The sequence below is a fragment of the Myripristis murdjan genome, chromosome 23 (assembly GCF_902150065.1).
Source record: "Myripristis murdjan chromosome 23, fMyrMur1.1, whole genome shotgun sequence".
Classification (NCBI taxonomy): domain Eukaryota; kingdom Metazoa; phylum Chordata; class Actinopteri; order Holocentriformes; family Holocentridae; genus Myripristis; species Myripristis murdjan.
Genome location: NC_044002.1, coordinates 23,460,529 through 23,476,717, shown reverse-complemented (window position 1 = coordinate 23,476,717; position 16,189 = coordinate 23,460,529). Strand labels below are relative to the sequence as shown.

Genomic DNA, 16,189 nt, shown 5'->3' with positions numbered 1-16,189 from the left:
TGTATTAATTAGACATTAGAGAGATCCCCTCCCCCCACGGGACAATCTCACATGCCGCTCGTTCGTTTCCCAGCAGCGGGGGCCAGTTGTCAGACGGTCCCTAAAAAAGAAAACACTGTCTATTGTTCCAGCAGCCCGCTCTGGACGGCGCAGTGTCGCCTGTGGCCGCAGGGGGCGCTGCGCGCATGGCAGGCCGGGCTCCGCGGCCTTCACATCTTTTTGTCTGAGAACTGGATCCCTCTGCCGCTCTACAGTGTGTGCGATAGCTCGGAGCCGCGTCCGTAACACACTGTCAAACCACTCCAAACGAATACAACCGCGACCAAAAGCATTAATTCAACACCTTCTGCCATGGCGTTTCTAATCTGCCGGTAAAATCGGTCGTATTTCTGACCGCTCGCTAGAACTTAGTCCGGGCTTGAATCGGGCTTGCTTTCTGTGTGCATCAGTCTTTATTAGCGAGCTGGCGCTCTTCTTGCTATCAGCTATTTCTTTAACTTTTTTAAACACTCAGCTTCGCGAATGACTGAGCGCCGGCGGAGTATGGGATCCTTGGTGTCTTAGGAAGCGACTGAAGTGGGGTTTTAACCGTTTTTGCATGCAAAAACAATGGCAAATTCGACGGGGAAAAATCTACCAGATCAGCGAAGGAAAGGACAGGCTTTCCTGGACGAGCTGCGGCAATTTCACCAAAGCAGAGGGTGAGAATGGGGCGTCTTTATCCCCCCTAAGAAATATAACTTTAAATCTTCTTTGCACATGACCGTGGGCGACACAAAACTGTTATTTAAACCCATCTGCCTTTATTTCATGTGTTATCTCCCCAGATCGCCGTTCAAGAAGATTCCTATCGTGGGTGGGAAAGAGCTGGATCTGAATGCTCTCTATATCAGAGTCGTCTCTTTAGGTGGATTTGCTAAGGTGAGTGGGAACTAAAAGTGGATTTTGTGCACACTCTGCTGTGTGTGGACTCCCCGGTGGACCACTCTGCAACTCTGTTTTGGTACCCCGGCACAAGTGTGACCATCCAAAACATGTTTCCAGGGGAAGATTTGGGGTCGGTGTTGGCCTTGTGCTAGTTTGCCATCTATCTCTATGCAATGTGGTGGCTTGTGTTGTTGTGTGGTTTGAATTGAAAGTCCGACCGCTCGGAGTCAGAGTGCAGTTGGAGCGACTCGAAATTAGCGGGCACGTTTAACATCGATTATCGGCACGGAGCCCGGCCTCGGAAAACACGGCTCAGGACACGGCGCTTCGTGTGGCTTCTCGCCGATAGTTTTCACCGGGGGCAAGCTTGCTTTTCTTTTCGCCATAGCCATCTTTCTTTGGGCTTCATGGCTGATCACAAAATGTAGGCCTCACAGGCCCATGTAGTGAATACAGTGAGCGGTACCTAAAAAACCGACTCCCATATCAAGACGGGTCGCTGCAAGCTAAAAAGCGAGTGGCGGATGGGAGACAATTAGTTTGACCGGAGTTTTGTGGGCCTTCGCCGGGTTTATCACGTTTAACACAGAAAAGTCAAGTTAGCTTGTTAGCCAGACTGCTAACTAGCCACAACATAGTAGCCCAAAGAAAGCCCTGGCATTACTACTTAACCGATGTGTCAAATGTAAATATGCTTTGATGGCAAACATTATTATTATCATTATTGTTAATTTAAGGAAACACCATTTTGACCTGTTACCCATTGTAAGTAAAAATATACTTTGCCAGTATTTTTTCGAGACATTTACAGCTGTTATCAAAGTTATTGATCAGGGGATTCTTGATGGTGCCTTTTGGAGGGACCTGGAGCAGAACAGATGGTTTGAAAGTTGAACTGCTGTTGCCACAATTTTATCTCCTAATTAACTGATTTCCGTTCTAGGTCTCTGACAAAAACCAATGGTCTGAACTTGGAGAAGAGTTTAACTTTCCGAGGGGTTGTTCCAACGCTGCATTTGCTTTAAAACAGTACTACCTTAGGTAAGTAAGCATGGCCATGCAGCTCTGTCTTCCTCAGGCAGCATGTGGGAAGTGTTTACAAATGTTAAGATGCAGCCAGCAGGATCCAACCTCTCCGCTTCCTTCTACCAGGAAGCAGCACAAGTACAATATTTTGACAGGCAAACCAATGTCGTTTTAGTGTACATTTGTAATGACATGGGGGGCCATATTTACTCACTTGCCTTTTTTTCCCCACAGTCGGTAAAAGAATACTCTGATGAGTCTTTTGTGAGAGAAATCTCAGGCCAAATGCATCCTGTGTATCCAGTGAAGCCTGGGACACAGTTTTTGGAAGATGCACTCAAGCCACATTTTCATCCTAACAACTGTAAATCGTGGACTAATGGCATTTATTCTTTTTTTGAAAATGGTGTAGCCTGAAGGCTTTTTGTGGGCTCAATATCGCACTACTCATTGAGCAGATTTGGGTGCTGTAACGTGTCTAGCATGCAACCTCAGTCTCCACACAATCAGCTGCTGTGGATGTGAGCCTGGCATGAATGCAGCTCTCCCAAACAGCTGGCATTTGTGGTTTTCTCTTGGTGCTGCTGCCTTTTCCGCTCTCCCTTTTTCCCCCATGAAATGACTCCTCATCACTATCACCTGCCTGGAGGGGATTACATCTCTGTAGCAGCTTGTAGCCTCAACTGGACATTAGTTGTTGTCCTTAGGCAGCAGCAATGTATTTATGCGCATTACCAAACTGGTTTTGGGTGCAAAAGGTCAGTGTTGCTAGTGTAGCAGCAAATCTGATCACTGACCTGTTCACAGCTGATGACATGTTAGCCTGTTAACAATTTTGTCCATAAATAACTATCAAGTTGGCCTGTCTGCTTGCAGCATGTGTCATGATGCGAAGGTGACAAGCCACTGTTAACCTGCTATGTAGTTTCAATATGTGAAGAAATGAATCATAAAGCAAAGCTTGTTTTTTTTTTTTTTTTTTTTTAAATTACTCAAATAGTTTAATTTGGTTTAACAGCTTATATGGAAGCCCAGACGACTGACAGGACAATGGTTTACTTCTGTTTGTCTGGCGTTTTTTTAGTTATGGAGTGTCAGTGTCGGGTTTCTGTGGTCTGATTCATGTGGGAACTTACCCTTGCTTGTCTCAGTAATGTACAAATATTTTGAAATTGGTGGCTTTTTTAAAGTCCAACAGGCTTGTTTTTTTGAGCATACATGTCACCAGAAAGTAAACTCATGATTTAATTTGTCAAGCTTGTAAAAAAAATTCGAGGAGGACACAAGTAGGCCAATTAACGTGTCTTGTATCGTATGTCAGCAAGTGGTTTATAGTTATAGTCTATATTTTTTGTTTTATTTTAACCAATACCTTTTTATGACCCACCACAAGATTAGAAGTAGAAACTGAGCCTTAATATGGTGATGTTTCTAAAATGATCAAGTTGCATTTTAAGAGTAGGTGTCTCCTCCTGACTTTTTCACCTGTTTGGCTCTGCAAAGGGGGACCCATGGCGTGTTAGATTTTTGGAGTCGCTGTAATTACCTGTAAGAAATGTTTTGAGGAGGTGAGAGAGAGCGGAGAGGGAGGCCTGACAGCTGAGCAGACCGACACGCTGAATATTACACTTGTCACAACAGCAGTTGCAGCTACTTTGTAAAGTTTATCTAAGGCAACTCGGCGTAGTGGATGTCAGAGGCAGCAGGCAGCTCAGTTCTTCCCCCCTTCAACTAATGCTGATAGTAGAGAGTCTCTCCTCGTCTCTCTCGCGCTGTGTTTTGCTGACAGAGTACCACTACTACACGGCTACTTGCTCATATCAAAATGAGCAGTTTTCTTCTCACTGACCAGTTTGCCAGTGCAGCCTCTTTTTTTTTTTTTTTTCTATTTTATTCTTGTTGGAGACTAATATGCTGTGATACTGATTCCTTGTTGGGAAAACTCTTTTCTCTTGCCGCCTCTCACTGCATAGAGGTCAAAGGTCAGGGTCAGCTACAGTGCACCAACCTGCAGCCTGTAGTGATTCAGTGTCTTGCTCAGGGACACTTCAGCTGGGCGGATGCTTGTTGATATCGAGTTTGAATTTTGATTATCTCATTGAAGGACAGTATCACTAACCACTGGCCACCCTGATGTTTTGGCACAATTTTTTTTTTGTATATTAAAGATGTCTTTTTTTTTCCTGAGGTGATGACATGTCGTTTAAATCCCAGAAAAGTCATGACTTTTCCCAGGCCCTGGTGTATATCTTGGAAAATGACCAAATATACCCTAAAATATTGAAAAAGTCCTGGCTTTTTTTTTTTTTTTTTTTTTAAATAATTAACATGAAAGATAAACTAAGCCTGAGATGAGAGAATCAATCTGATTTTTATTTCCTCAAAATCAGCTTTCACATCTTTCCAGGAAACCTACTCTGAGTGACTTAAGAGTGAAGAGACATGGCGCTTGCTGTGACTATGAGATGTGTTTTATTTGTCTTGCGCTTCCGCCTGTTAGTTGTAAAGGTTACTTTACTCATTATACCGTAGAAATACAATCATGGAAATTTGCCATGTGGTTATGGAAATGTCATGGAAAAGTTTTGGAATTTAATTGGCAAATAAGTGCAGAGAGACTTTGAATTTTCTCCTTTTTTTCCCGCATCTGTGGCCTTTAGCAATCACAAGTGCAGGTGGACTGCCATAGCACTGGTTGTGCCTGTTGCTGCAGTCAGTATTGGCTCCTCGGGAAAAGCAAATACGGGGAAACAATCCCTGATTTGCCAAGCATCTCCATGTTAACACAGAAACAGTTGCTCCCTCCAGCAACTTATGTATTTAGTTTTGACTTTTAGCTGACTCTCTTAATCTTGAGCGGCTTAAAACAAGTGAGCAGGTAGGGGATCGGGGACACGCGGCCGCTGCAGGGATCAAACTTGCACTGTTTTCTGTACAGGACAGTCCCTGAAGTCTCTAAGCAGCCCTGTTGCCCCGTCTGAGTGAACATGATGGTCCTGATGAGGCCGTGGTCAGCACTTCCACTCTCAGCAGTTTAATAAACAGCTCTGAGGTTCGGTGCCAACTCCTGCTGCTGTCTATTAGATATGTGAATGTCACTTCGTAATGATAAGTGAGCGACGCTTGCCAAAGACATTTTTCAACACAAAACCTACTTGTTGAGGCACTACTTTGTCATCGGTCCGGCCAAAGAAGGTTTTCTTTTTCGGCTCTGTGGCAGAATGCAAACTCTGAGTAGCAGATGACATACTAAGACAGCAAAGTGTAATTTCATGAGGAAAGTGTGCAGGTGTGAAGAGAGTGAGGAGAGTTATTGATTTGTGAAATGCAGTGAGACATTCCTGAACGCAGATGCGCAGGGCAAACATACAACAAAATGTCAGTGGTGGTTGGATTTGTCGTTAAAGTGCCTTTGACAGGGTTCCTGAGGGCCGTGGAGGGCTTTTTGCACGGTTGTGGATCGGAGAGAAATAAAACAAGGCTGTGAGAAATGAAGAGATGACTTTTTTTCCCTCCTCTAATTACTATTATATTATAGCCTTCAAATTCCTCAGTAAGCCTCACCTCACTCCATCAACTCTTTACTACCTGAGGAAAACGCAGTTATGCAGATTTGTGTTGTCATAGCAGCAGCAGCAGTATGAAAACCAAAGATTTCACCAAGATTTTTTTTTTTTTGACTTGATCACGTGTTTTAAAAATGTGACCGATGTCGTGTCTTTCAACAACAACGATTCTGAGTGCTTGAATTTCCTAAAACAAGACCTTGAAAAGTCCTTGAATTCGATGGCCGGTTGTATGTTGAAACTCTCGGCCTGAGACTTATGCATTAAAATGAGTTTCAGACAGCTACAAAAGAAAATCAGAAAATGTGTTTTAACTAAAGCTGAACTGCGTCTAAAAACAGAACAAGTAAAAATAACAACTGGAGATACGATTGATCATCTCCTGATACCGAGGTGAGCATTTCCCCCCCGTCTCCTTTAAATCTTGCCCCCCGCCCCAGTCAATAAGTGGAACTTTTTACACATTTTGTGCAGTGAAAGTGTGTTTTTCGTTTTTACTTTTGGTAGAGGGCGAGTTATTAACGGTGCTTGTGGCTGTCCTGTGGCTTCACTAATTGTGAAGATAATTTTCACTTACTGTCGCACATCTCTTTGGTTTTCTGTCCCACCAAAGCCCTGTTTTGATTGCAAGAACTAGGAACCTTTTGAGGAACTGTCGACATTTCCACTGTGGGGTCCAGGGTCTAAATTATGTTCTGGGGATTTTTTTAACCCCAACAAAGACCCTGGTTGGAGGGTAGTACTTTCCAAAAGTAAAGGAGGAAGGGCTTGCAGCAAAGAACATTTCTGGTTGGTTGAGTACTTGTAGCTTATTTAATTCAACTGGTATTTTTCTGCAGCCGCAAAACTCAACTTTTTTGTTCACTGTTCCTTGACATATCAACATGCATTTACAGAAGAAATCATTTGAGACATGAACCGATGATGAAGTCCAGGCTTTATTGAGTGTTATGTGTGCTTCTGTCTCTCTCACATCCACAACATCCTGAACGCCTCATCTGTGCTTTGTCTAATTGTGGAATGCCCCAAGAAAAACACTAAAAAATACCAGAGGCCGATTTGTTAATAAGTGCAGGGTTAAAATAGGTTAAAGTCCCCCTCTAGAATCATCTCTGTTCATCAACATTACATGTTTAGAAGCTTTTTTCCCCATGAAGAAAAATATCCTTTCATGCCTTAAAATGGCAAATAGGCCCCGCCCACCCCCTTGCCTGCTGGCACTCTGGCTCGTACCTTCTATCATAGTTAATAATCTATCCATCTGAAAAAATAGTTTTTTCAGTGAATCTCTTATTTACATTGATATTTTTCATGTGAAGCAGTCATTTCAAGTTTGTGTCAGTGATAATTTTTTTTTTTTTTTTTTTTTTTTTTTTGGAGGGAAATAACACACTGAAGCGACCGGTGGGGCTGGTGCTAATGATATGTAAAGCGTCACCCTGTCAGTTGACGGGATTGGTTCTTTCAGTTTATGGCACTATAAACCTTACCTGTCTGAATCCACATTTTTGAGTTTGCCTCAGGCACACTGCAGTTTCAAGGAGGGAAAACTCAGCCATGACATTGACTGCTTTTCTGCTCATGATTTGGAGCAAATGAAAAACCACCACATGGACATGTGAAGGAGGTCTTTAAACAGCCTGATGCTTCATGACTTTTAAAAATGACACATAAAACAGCTGGTGCCTTCTCATGTCAGCAGATTAATTTGTGTAATCTTTGAAATGCAGACAACAGACTGAAGGAACCTTGTAGCTCCTTGAAAAGTCATCCCTGGAGCTACAAGTTCCTGGGTCTTTTGGTGGAAACGTGGCCATAGTGGTTTCATATTTTTTTGGAAGTGGGCTTGCACCATGCTTTCACTTCACTCGCAGTGAAACGGTCCAGATTTTCAGTAGAAGCAGCGTCCAGGTCGACTGGGCCTGCAGTGTAATTTACTACAGAGGGAACATAAGGTGTTTTCTGCTGTTTTGAAATAAGACCTCGGGGCTTGTTGCAGTCTTTGACAAACTGTTTCATGAAATGCAGTGTGTTGAGGACCGGGGCCAAATCAGGTGACAGATACTGCGATTCAACCTTTGTCTGCCCTCCATTATATACACACTGGAGGGAAATCAAACCCAGTAGGCGCTGACTTCTAGGAACTATTGAACCCTTTCCTCTGTGCGAGCTGAAATTTTCAACTGAGCCGGTGTTCTCTCTTGTGTCATGATTGGACAGCGTTCCTGCTTAGGTCAAGGAATGTATGAATGAGAGGAATTTCCTTGGATAGAGAGACTCCCTGTCTTGTCACACTTTCTTGGCATTTGTTGTTGTGACTCTCTAACAGCAGTTCCAAAATATGATGATCAAAAGAAATCATACTGAAGAATGTTGACCAGGACCATCAAATCAAGAAATTGAAATCTGGAAATGATTTGGGATTTTATTAAGCATATGAAGTTAGTTTTTGAAACAGGAACAGAGCATGAAGGCTGATGTGATGCACACCTGCTGCAGTGATGTCCTGAGGATATTTTGATTCATTATTGTGAAGCCAAAAAGTTAATCATAAAGTCTAGCTAATCATATTTGGCCTTTTGACCTGTGGGATGTAACAGACAGCATCTGAAATCAGGTATATCATTCCTTTGCCAGGAGCAGTTTTACCTGCCAAAATCATTAAAATACATATTACATACAACTGTCACCCTACTGGTTTCCAGTGCTGTTTTATGTGTAGAGGGAGTTACTAAGTTTAAATTTGACACATGCTCTGTTTATTCATCTGTGCACTGGGTTAAGTGTAATTTCCTCATGAGCTGCAAGTGAATTCACATTGCAAGAGATTATTTTGGCATTTTGACTAAAAACACACACACACTTGAGAAGTTTGAGAGTGACATTTTGATATTACGTCTCAGCTTATATTATGCTAGATATCTGCAGCAAAACAAGTTTAGACACTACAACTTTGCACAGAGCAGCCAATCATGAGCCTGTTTGGTCATGATGGGGGTATGGTGGCCTTTCACACATGTAGCACGCAACAGGAGATTGATTGATTGATTAATTGTGCTTCATTGTCAGCCAGGGCTGAGATTTTTTGTGCACCCACAGCAGCACTGTTTGTGCTGCTACGTATCAACAAAGAAATTAGGACAAGAAACAAAAAATGCATACATTTACATAACATTACAATCACTGAGGACAATACTTATTTTAGTGCAGCTATGAAGGCACTTCAGTGTACGCTTGATCTGGGATTGAGATTCACATTTAACTGAATGAGTGTCTGTGTCAGAGGCGTTCACACCTTCAGGAAGTCCTCCATGTGGTTTAGGCGGGGGGGTGGCGCCTTGAGAAGGGGGCGCAAGAGGCAGGACATGACGTAGAAATTATGCTGCAGATATCACCGTTCTTTTTGTTTACCGCACATCTAAGATAGCGAAGGAGGCCTCAGACTTATCTGTCATGCTTGTTTTTGCGTGGATATCAATCTGTCTGAAACATCTGGCCAAAGAGGGCTTCAGTCAGCTGTGTTCGTATTCCCGCCTCGTCTGTGCAGCTGCTCGTGCTCCCGGACGCTCTCACGCTGACCGCTGGACGGGTTAACGTGTGGTTTTGGAGTCGAGTGTGTGCCGGGCTTTTTCACGCAGACCATTAACAAAATGAGAGCAGGAGAGGAAAACTAGTACCGATAACATCTGACGGCTCTGCGCGGCTTTGTGTTTTTGGTCCTGTCTGTAATTTGACTTGCGCTGCAGCCGCGGTGGCCACGGCTGATAGCCTAATCTCGCCCTGTCAGTCTCCTCGCTCACCAGAAGACGGAGAGCCCTGCCTTGTGCTTGACACTGCAACAACGGCCTGCTACCAGTTGGTTGTGAAACCGCTATGATCAGTTTAACCACTTTTTATTTTAGCTGGTAGCTTCTGTGTGGGCTTACTTTAGACAGATCAGCCTGATAACAAGCCTGGGAAATTTGCAAAATCAGGAACTTTTGGAGTTGTGCGCTTAATTTCCATGCTTTTCATGTGCATATACATAGATAAAGTTTTCAATCTCTTTAACTCTTCATGGTTTAGCCAATTCTCTTTCATGCTCAGTCTAGAATTGCAGGAATATTATGCATACAGCATTCTGACTTTAGTGTTTTCACTCCTTAATATAGTTTTTCTTGTGTTAATAATTTATAAATTGATGGTTATTATACTCTAGTCAGTCTGGATCAGAGATGGTTTACTTGTTCCTGTAGTTCTGCATGCTGGTGACTGTAGTCTAACGTGCGCCGCAGTTTTCGGTTCGACTTGACTTTGCCTCAGGACACTAAATGATTTCATGTGTTCTAAATTATCCGAATCTTCCTGTTTTTTTTTTTTTTTTTTTTTTTTTTAATCTGTCGCCTTCGATATTGATCAGCAGGCCCCACAGTTATTGACAAAGCAAACCCAACCTCACCTCGTGTTGGACGGTTCAGCTCCCATAAATCTCAGTAAACATCTCTCTAGAAACCGGCAGTGAGGTGTGTTTGTATGTCTGCGCCCTTGTCCAGCAGGGGGCAACCGACTCCCACACACCGGCACGCCGAGGGCATGCGGCTGGCCGGATAGTTCAGAGAGATCGAAGCCTGGAGAGTATCTGCTCTTGTTTGATCCACATGACCTTAAATAACACCCTGACATCAGCCGTTTGCAGCTGCACATCTTTTATCTGTGTCGTTTGGCAATTTCCCCGCCCTGTGCACTTGTAGTATCAGTTAAAAAACAAAACAGATGTAGGTTAAATAGATCCTGGCATCGGCTCTGCTGTTACATACATTTCCCTAAATGGTTGTAGTAAAACCATGAAAGCCTGGTGGTTTGTGTCGCGTGCTAGATGGCGGGCGCGGGGGGGGATTGATGTTTCCTCCCATCATGCATGTATGGAAAGAGGAAGTGAAGACACTAGCAGCTGCAGTCGACCCCCCACCCCCTTTCTCCATACACACACACACACACACACACACACACAGCTCTTTCTGCCCGTGTCCAGACAGCGTTTGATGACGCTGCGTTGTGGAGAGTCAGGGCTGGGGCCTCGCTCTCGCGCGCTCTCTCTCTCTCTCTCGCGCGCTCTCTCTCTCTCTCTCGCTTGCTCTCTCTCTCTACAAATGGAGGCAGAGTGTATTTATAGTCCAGTGTGTCACCCAGCAGCCAGCGGACGGGGGATTACCTCGGCCACGGTGAACAAGCGGGGCCTCATTCAGAAACAGGCGCTCGCTCGGTGACTCACGGCTTCACAGGCAGGGTTCACCACACTGCCGCTGCTGAGGTACCTCTGCTGCTGCTGTGAGTGTGTGTGAGGTTTTATGTTTACTTGGCAGATTTCTCCACATTTATTAAGAGGTGATTATCTAATCCAGGAATGCCTGAGTTGATACTTGTGTGCTTTTTTTTTTTTTTTTTTTTTTTATAAACTTGTCTCACAGAAAGCAAACTTCTCAGCAGTCTGACAAGAGGAAAGCATCTTTTTACAGTTTGAGATGGACCGTGTGCTTGAAGGCAACACAACCAGGGAGGAAACACGGCTTATCATTTTCCCAGCTGCTTCAGACGTCTCTGATTATAGACTGATCCACCGCTCGGACGCGATGTGGCGTTTTTCTCAGTGAATCTTGGGGCTTTGCGTTCGCTCTCGTCTGCCAAGTCGCCATCGGATGCAGCGTTAGTTGGCGAGTGAACTTCTGGGATTGTGACGCGTCCTTCGTGTTAGAGGACAGAAGAGTACATTGAGAAAGACACGTGGTTATTACACTGCTGTGAAAAGAACTTTTTAAAGTGAAAATGTTGCTGGCGCAGCATCTGAATGACTCTATCATTTGTTTTGGGCTCCCATCCATGTCTGGAAATAAACAAAGAAAGAATTTGGTCATTTCCAGGTCTTGATAGTTAGGAAATTGCACTAAAAAGCTTTGTAAGTGTGTACGAACACAACTTTACCTACTATACTATGCTATACATAGAGCTTCCGCTAAATCTTGATCTATAGGTAGCACAGCAAGACAGCAGTCTGTGTGAATCCTGCTGAACACAAACTTCTCCTAATCAACAAATTACAGTCTGGGAATACTTTTGGAAATTGAAGCAGAGTGGGATTTTCATTTGGATGGAAAATAAAAGCTGTAGTAGTGTTTCTCAGTTCCTCTGCTCACACAGTTCGCCGCTGTGTCTTTGTTGCAGGGCGGTGTGTAAGTCGTACTTGAGTGATATTCCTCTCCTCTGCTGTGACAGTCATCAGCTTCCTGTCGTCTGAACACAAACTCATCTCATATTGTGCAGTATTCATTTTTAGATGCACAGTCCAACTGGATCATGCCTCAGTTAACACTGTAGAGGTTTTTGTTTGGTTGTTTTTTTTGGGATGGGGTTTGATAAGATTTTAGCGATTCTGATTCCATGATCGAATCTTATCATTTCGATTCTTTAATGATTCTCTTATCAAATCTCACTGGGCAGGGGGAAGGAAAATAAAAGTACAAATGGGTGTATTTGTATTAACTTTCTTTTATTTATTGTGTTGTTAAAAAGCCACCACTCCTGTCCATCCAGATGACTTTTACACAACTACATTTGAGTGTTCAAATTATTGAAATATTTATTAACTGTACAAAACAAATATTTACTTTTTCTCAATCTGGGTACAGAAGGATCAGATGTAAGTAGCATTTGACTGGAGAAGTTTTGATACCTGGTACTGGCTTATTTTGCTCGACAGCTTAAAATGTATTCAGTAACGATACCCAGCCCTACAGCGTATACATTATGTATAAATAAATACATTTTAAATAACTTGAAACAAACCTAAAGCATAAGTAAAAGAATCTCTTCTCTCCTTGACCCAAAAACAAAACTGACATTTGAAAAAAAAAAAATCTGAAATTCTGATGTAGAAATTAAAATCCAATAACACTTAAACATGTTACTAGACAATGCTCCTTCCTTTTTAAAAGGGTTTATGAGCTGAGCTGCCAAGAATAAAACCAGTCCAGCAGCGACGAATACAACCAAGTCAGGAACTCTGATGTAGAAAAATAACGGTTTAACATGTTGCTAGACAATGCTAGCTTTAGCCGCGCTAGCATTAGCTGCGCTAGCATTAGCTGCGCTAGCATTAGCTGCGCTAGCATTAGCTGCGCTAGCATTAACTGCGCTAGCATTAGCTGTGCTAGCATTAGCTGCGCTCCTGCTGCTGCTTGGTTGAGATTCATTAGCGTTAGTGTCACTCCGGAACGTATCAAAACGTGACATTCCTGCAAAGTAACTGCCTGCTGCGTGGACAGATGTTTCTGCTGCTAGCACTTCCTCCCTTTGTCCAAATAGAAGTTTTTCAGGCGTTGCAAGTGACTCTGTTGTCGTCTTTCCGTGTGAAGTTTAAACAAACATTTTAACGCCTCTGCTCGGCACCATGCTGTCTCTATAGCAACGCTGCGTGCGTATGGATGTCATAGCACATGCGCAGCGGACTCGATAGCGTAATCGTTAAGCACTTCAGCAAACGAGTCCGAGGATTCGGACCAATGAGAACCGGTTCTCGAGTCCCATCCCTACCCACCGGTCTGACCGAGGGAGAAGGCCAGGTGTTTTTCTGTCATTGTCTCTGGGTCTGTTGTGCCAAACAGTTTTCAAGGAGGGCGAATGCTGGATAAGTTACACATCAGACACAAATGAAAATCAGCCTGGTAACTTTCCATTTGCACTTTGGAGACTGAGGACTCGTCTGTTTGAGACACACCTGGAAACCCCAGTGCACCTCACATGCATTTACCTGTCAAACCAGGCCGTCCCAGCTATACTTACAACTTAAAAAAAGTTGTGACAAATATGATAACCAGTAACATTACTTTTGGATTTATAAAAAAATTGAAGAAGAAAGGGTAACTTTTTAGATTGACGGGTTTATTCACCCAATGTCGATTTTAATTTTTCTGAATGACAGCTCATTTTTGCTGACATTCTTAATCAAATATTTCTTTTTCTCTCTCTTACTTGCCTGTAGTTATGATATTAATTCACAGTTACAGTAGAACCGCAGATATTGTAAGAAAAGGCTTGTCACTATTTATTGGATTTAATTATTGGCTGAAGTTTTGTTACTGGAACAAGAACATAGCTAATTTAATTTATCATTTATTGGACTGTAATAAATCGGCTGCTGATAAATTGCACACTTCATGTGTTCATGTTTAAAAGAAAATTTAAACCTGCCTTTTTTCATCTACATGTCGCTACATGATTGTTTATTTAACCTGGTAATCGATGAAATCTGCTTTTCATTAATGTGTTGTATTTAATCTCCATCTGTGGTGCTAAGTGCTCATTGCTGCGGTGTTTTTGCGCTCAAACTTTGAGGGTCTGTAGGTGGCGCTCTTTTCTTTGTCCGTTAAGGTTAGGAGGCGGAGAGGAGGAGAAGCAAATGGAAATGTTTTGAATTATTACTGGAACGTGTGAAGTCTGAAACGGATTGCCTCATTCAGCTGCTGAAGTTGTTCACAGAGAAATCAGAGGTTTTATTGATGATCTTGGTGCAGTGGGCGGCTCTGCAGGAAGTCTGTCAGGAGATTTCCGTCGTGTTCAGGCACACGGGTCCGTGGTTTCCTCCCAGCATCCCAGAGACTTTCAAGGCGCTGGGGCAACTGTGTGAAACCCTCAGAGCTGAGGAGCAAAGTGCTCCGCCAAGAGTTTTTTTTTTTTTTACTTTTTAAATAGATCATCATTTTTCACTGTTATCAACTGTTTTTCCCCTGCAGAGGTTCTCAGACTCACGCCAGAGATCTCTAAATAGGAGCCCATTTGGCAGAAGACCACCGGCTGAAATTAGGGCTGTGTGATTAGCCAAATAGTCACGCCAAATACCGTTATGCACACAGTAATGATGATTATTAGTGTCGCTGATTTGAGAACCAAATAATTTTTACTGCAGTTACGGTTTTTTATGTTGATGCTTTCAAGCTTGGTGGGCATTGTTTACAATCAAAAATAAGTTTTTATGAAAAAAAATGTGACAAATATTAGTGTATGTCAATGCGTGCTTTTATAGAAAATAAATTTAAATCTTTGTGAGCATATTGCTTTAAATGCTCCGGTGTTTCTGCAGCATCAAGCTTCACTGTAATCCAGGCCTTGGTTTTAATGTTTTCCATGTGTGATTGTTATCATATTAAAAAAGTTTCTTTTACCTAATTTTGAGTTAATATGAACTACATGGAGCTCCACCCGACAATACCGACCTTTCTTAAAATTTTAGGTTGGACCAAAGAATAAGGAGCTTTCTGTGGAACTGGGAACAAGAGTCTGTAACAAAGAAATGAACAGGGAAATAGTTGATTTTTCTTTGTGCTGATTTACCAGTGTTTAGTCAGTAGGAGCTGTTCCCTCTTAAATTTTACACCACGCTCAGAAGCTAAGAAGGCTGCGATGGCTTCAGAGTTTTATTTGAAAAATGGAAAATGTGCCCCCATACATTGAGGGGGAAAAAACAGCATAGGTGAACTCCTCAATGAATCAAATGTGGTTAACTCTTGAAACTTGTACGCCATCTGACTGTGTTTTTCTTTACCTCCGCAGATACTTGGAGAAGTATGAGAAGGTCCACCACTTCGGCGAGGACGATGAGGAAGTGCAGCCGGGGAATCCCAAAGCTTCTCTTCCAATCGGTGCAATTCCCTGCTCTTATAACTACCAGCAACACACTGTATCAGGTAGGCAGAGGCTGCTTCGCCTGTTACTCCGTTACTCACAGTCTCTCGCTCTGACTCACGAGTTCAGCAGCAGCCGCGCTCGCTCTCTCACTTAATATTTCACCGTCTCACAAGTTCGCTCTTTGTTTCCCTCCTGGTCGCTTCAGTGCCGGCTCGACTGTGACACTGTTTTCGTTGACACGCTCGTTCTCTCTTGCTTTCTGCCTCACTCCCCCAGTCTCTCATTTTCTCCAATTCTTCCTCTTTCTCTCTCTCTCTCTCTATTTTTCTTCCCCTTCCTCTCCTCCCATTTGCCTTTGCACGGACACTTCATCACTTCGTAGATGCAGTTAAAGCAGGGGGGTTTTGTTTTGTGTGTGAGGTGCAGGGGGAACAGGTCAGCGCCCGTGCACGGAAATTTGCATCGACAGTATTCTGGGCCACTGGATAAATTTCTGGTCCTTTTTTAGATTTTAGTCTTTATCTGTGTCATAAATGTTTGAGTCATTTTGTGTCCAAGAGATGCTGATTGCATGCTGGGTTTGGGCTGTTCAACTGTTTTTCCATAGACTTCAAGCAAATCTGACCTTTGGTGTAGTGTTGGGTTGTCTGGCTCCCTGGGTGTGATATGACTCCACATGGTGGTGAAATCTCCTCATTAGCTGCTCTGCGCTCCCCTGGGCTGCTGTTCCACAATACTGGATTTGCATCTCTCCGTTCACTTCCATCCCAAAACACTTTTAGCACAGAAACTAACAACAGCAGCGAGGGTTATGCCAACATAAAGCACAAGAAGTCCCAGCACCCATTTTCTGAGCAAATTAAACATCTCGGTTCTTGTCATTTTCCTACTTGAATGGGAAAGTAGGTTACTATGTGGAAGTTTCCTGCAGACGCCACCTGTCGGATCTTACGACCAGAAGAAACGACTTCCCCAAATAATTGTAGTTACACACACAAATGAGTAGCTGGACT

General features: G+C 43.1%; 1 protein-coding gene across 1 annotated transcript in view; it reads left to right on the top strand.

Annotated features, from left to right (window-relative positions):
* Window positions 1–201: 201 nt before the first annotated feature.
* arid2 (AT-rich interactive domain 2) overlaps window positions 202–16,189 on the top strand; it is a 43,878-nt gene continuing 27,890 nt past the window's right edge. Inside the window, exons 1-4 of the mRNA XM_030045749.1 lie at window positions 202–701; window positions 828–921; window positions 1,871–1,968; window positions 15,102–15,235. Of these exons, the coding sequence (XP_029901609.1) occupies window positions 610–701; window positions 828–921; window positions 1,871–1,968; window positions 15,102–15,235 (418 nt within the window). The 5' untranslated portion in view covers window positions 202–609. The remainder of the gene's footprint in view (window positions 702–827; window positions 922–1,870; window positions 1,969–15,101; window positions 15,236–16,189) is intronic.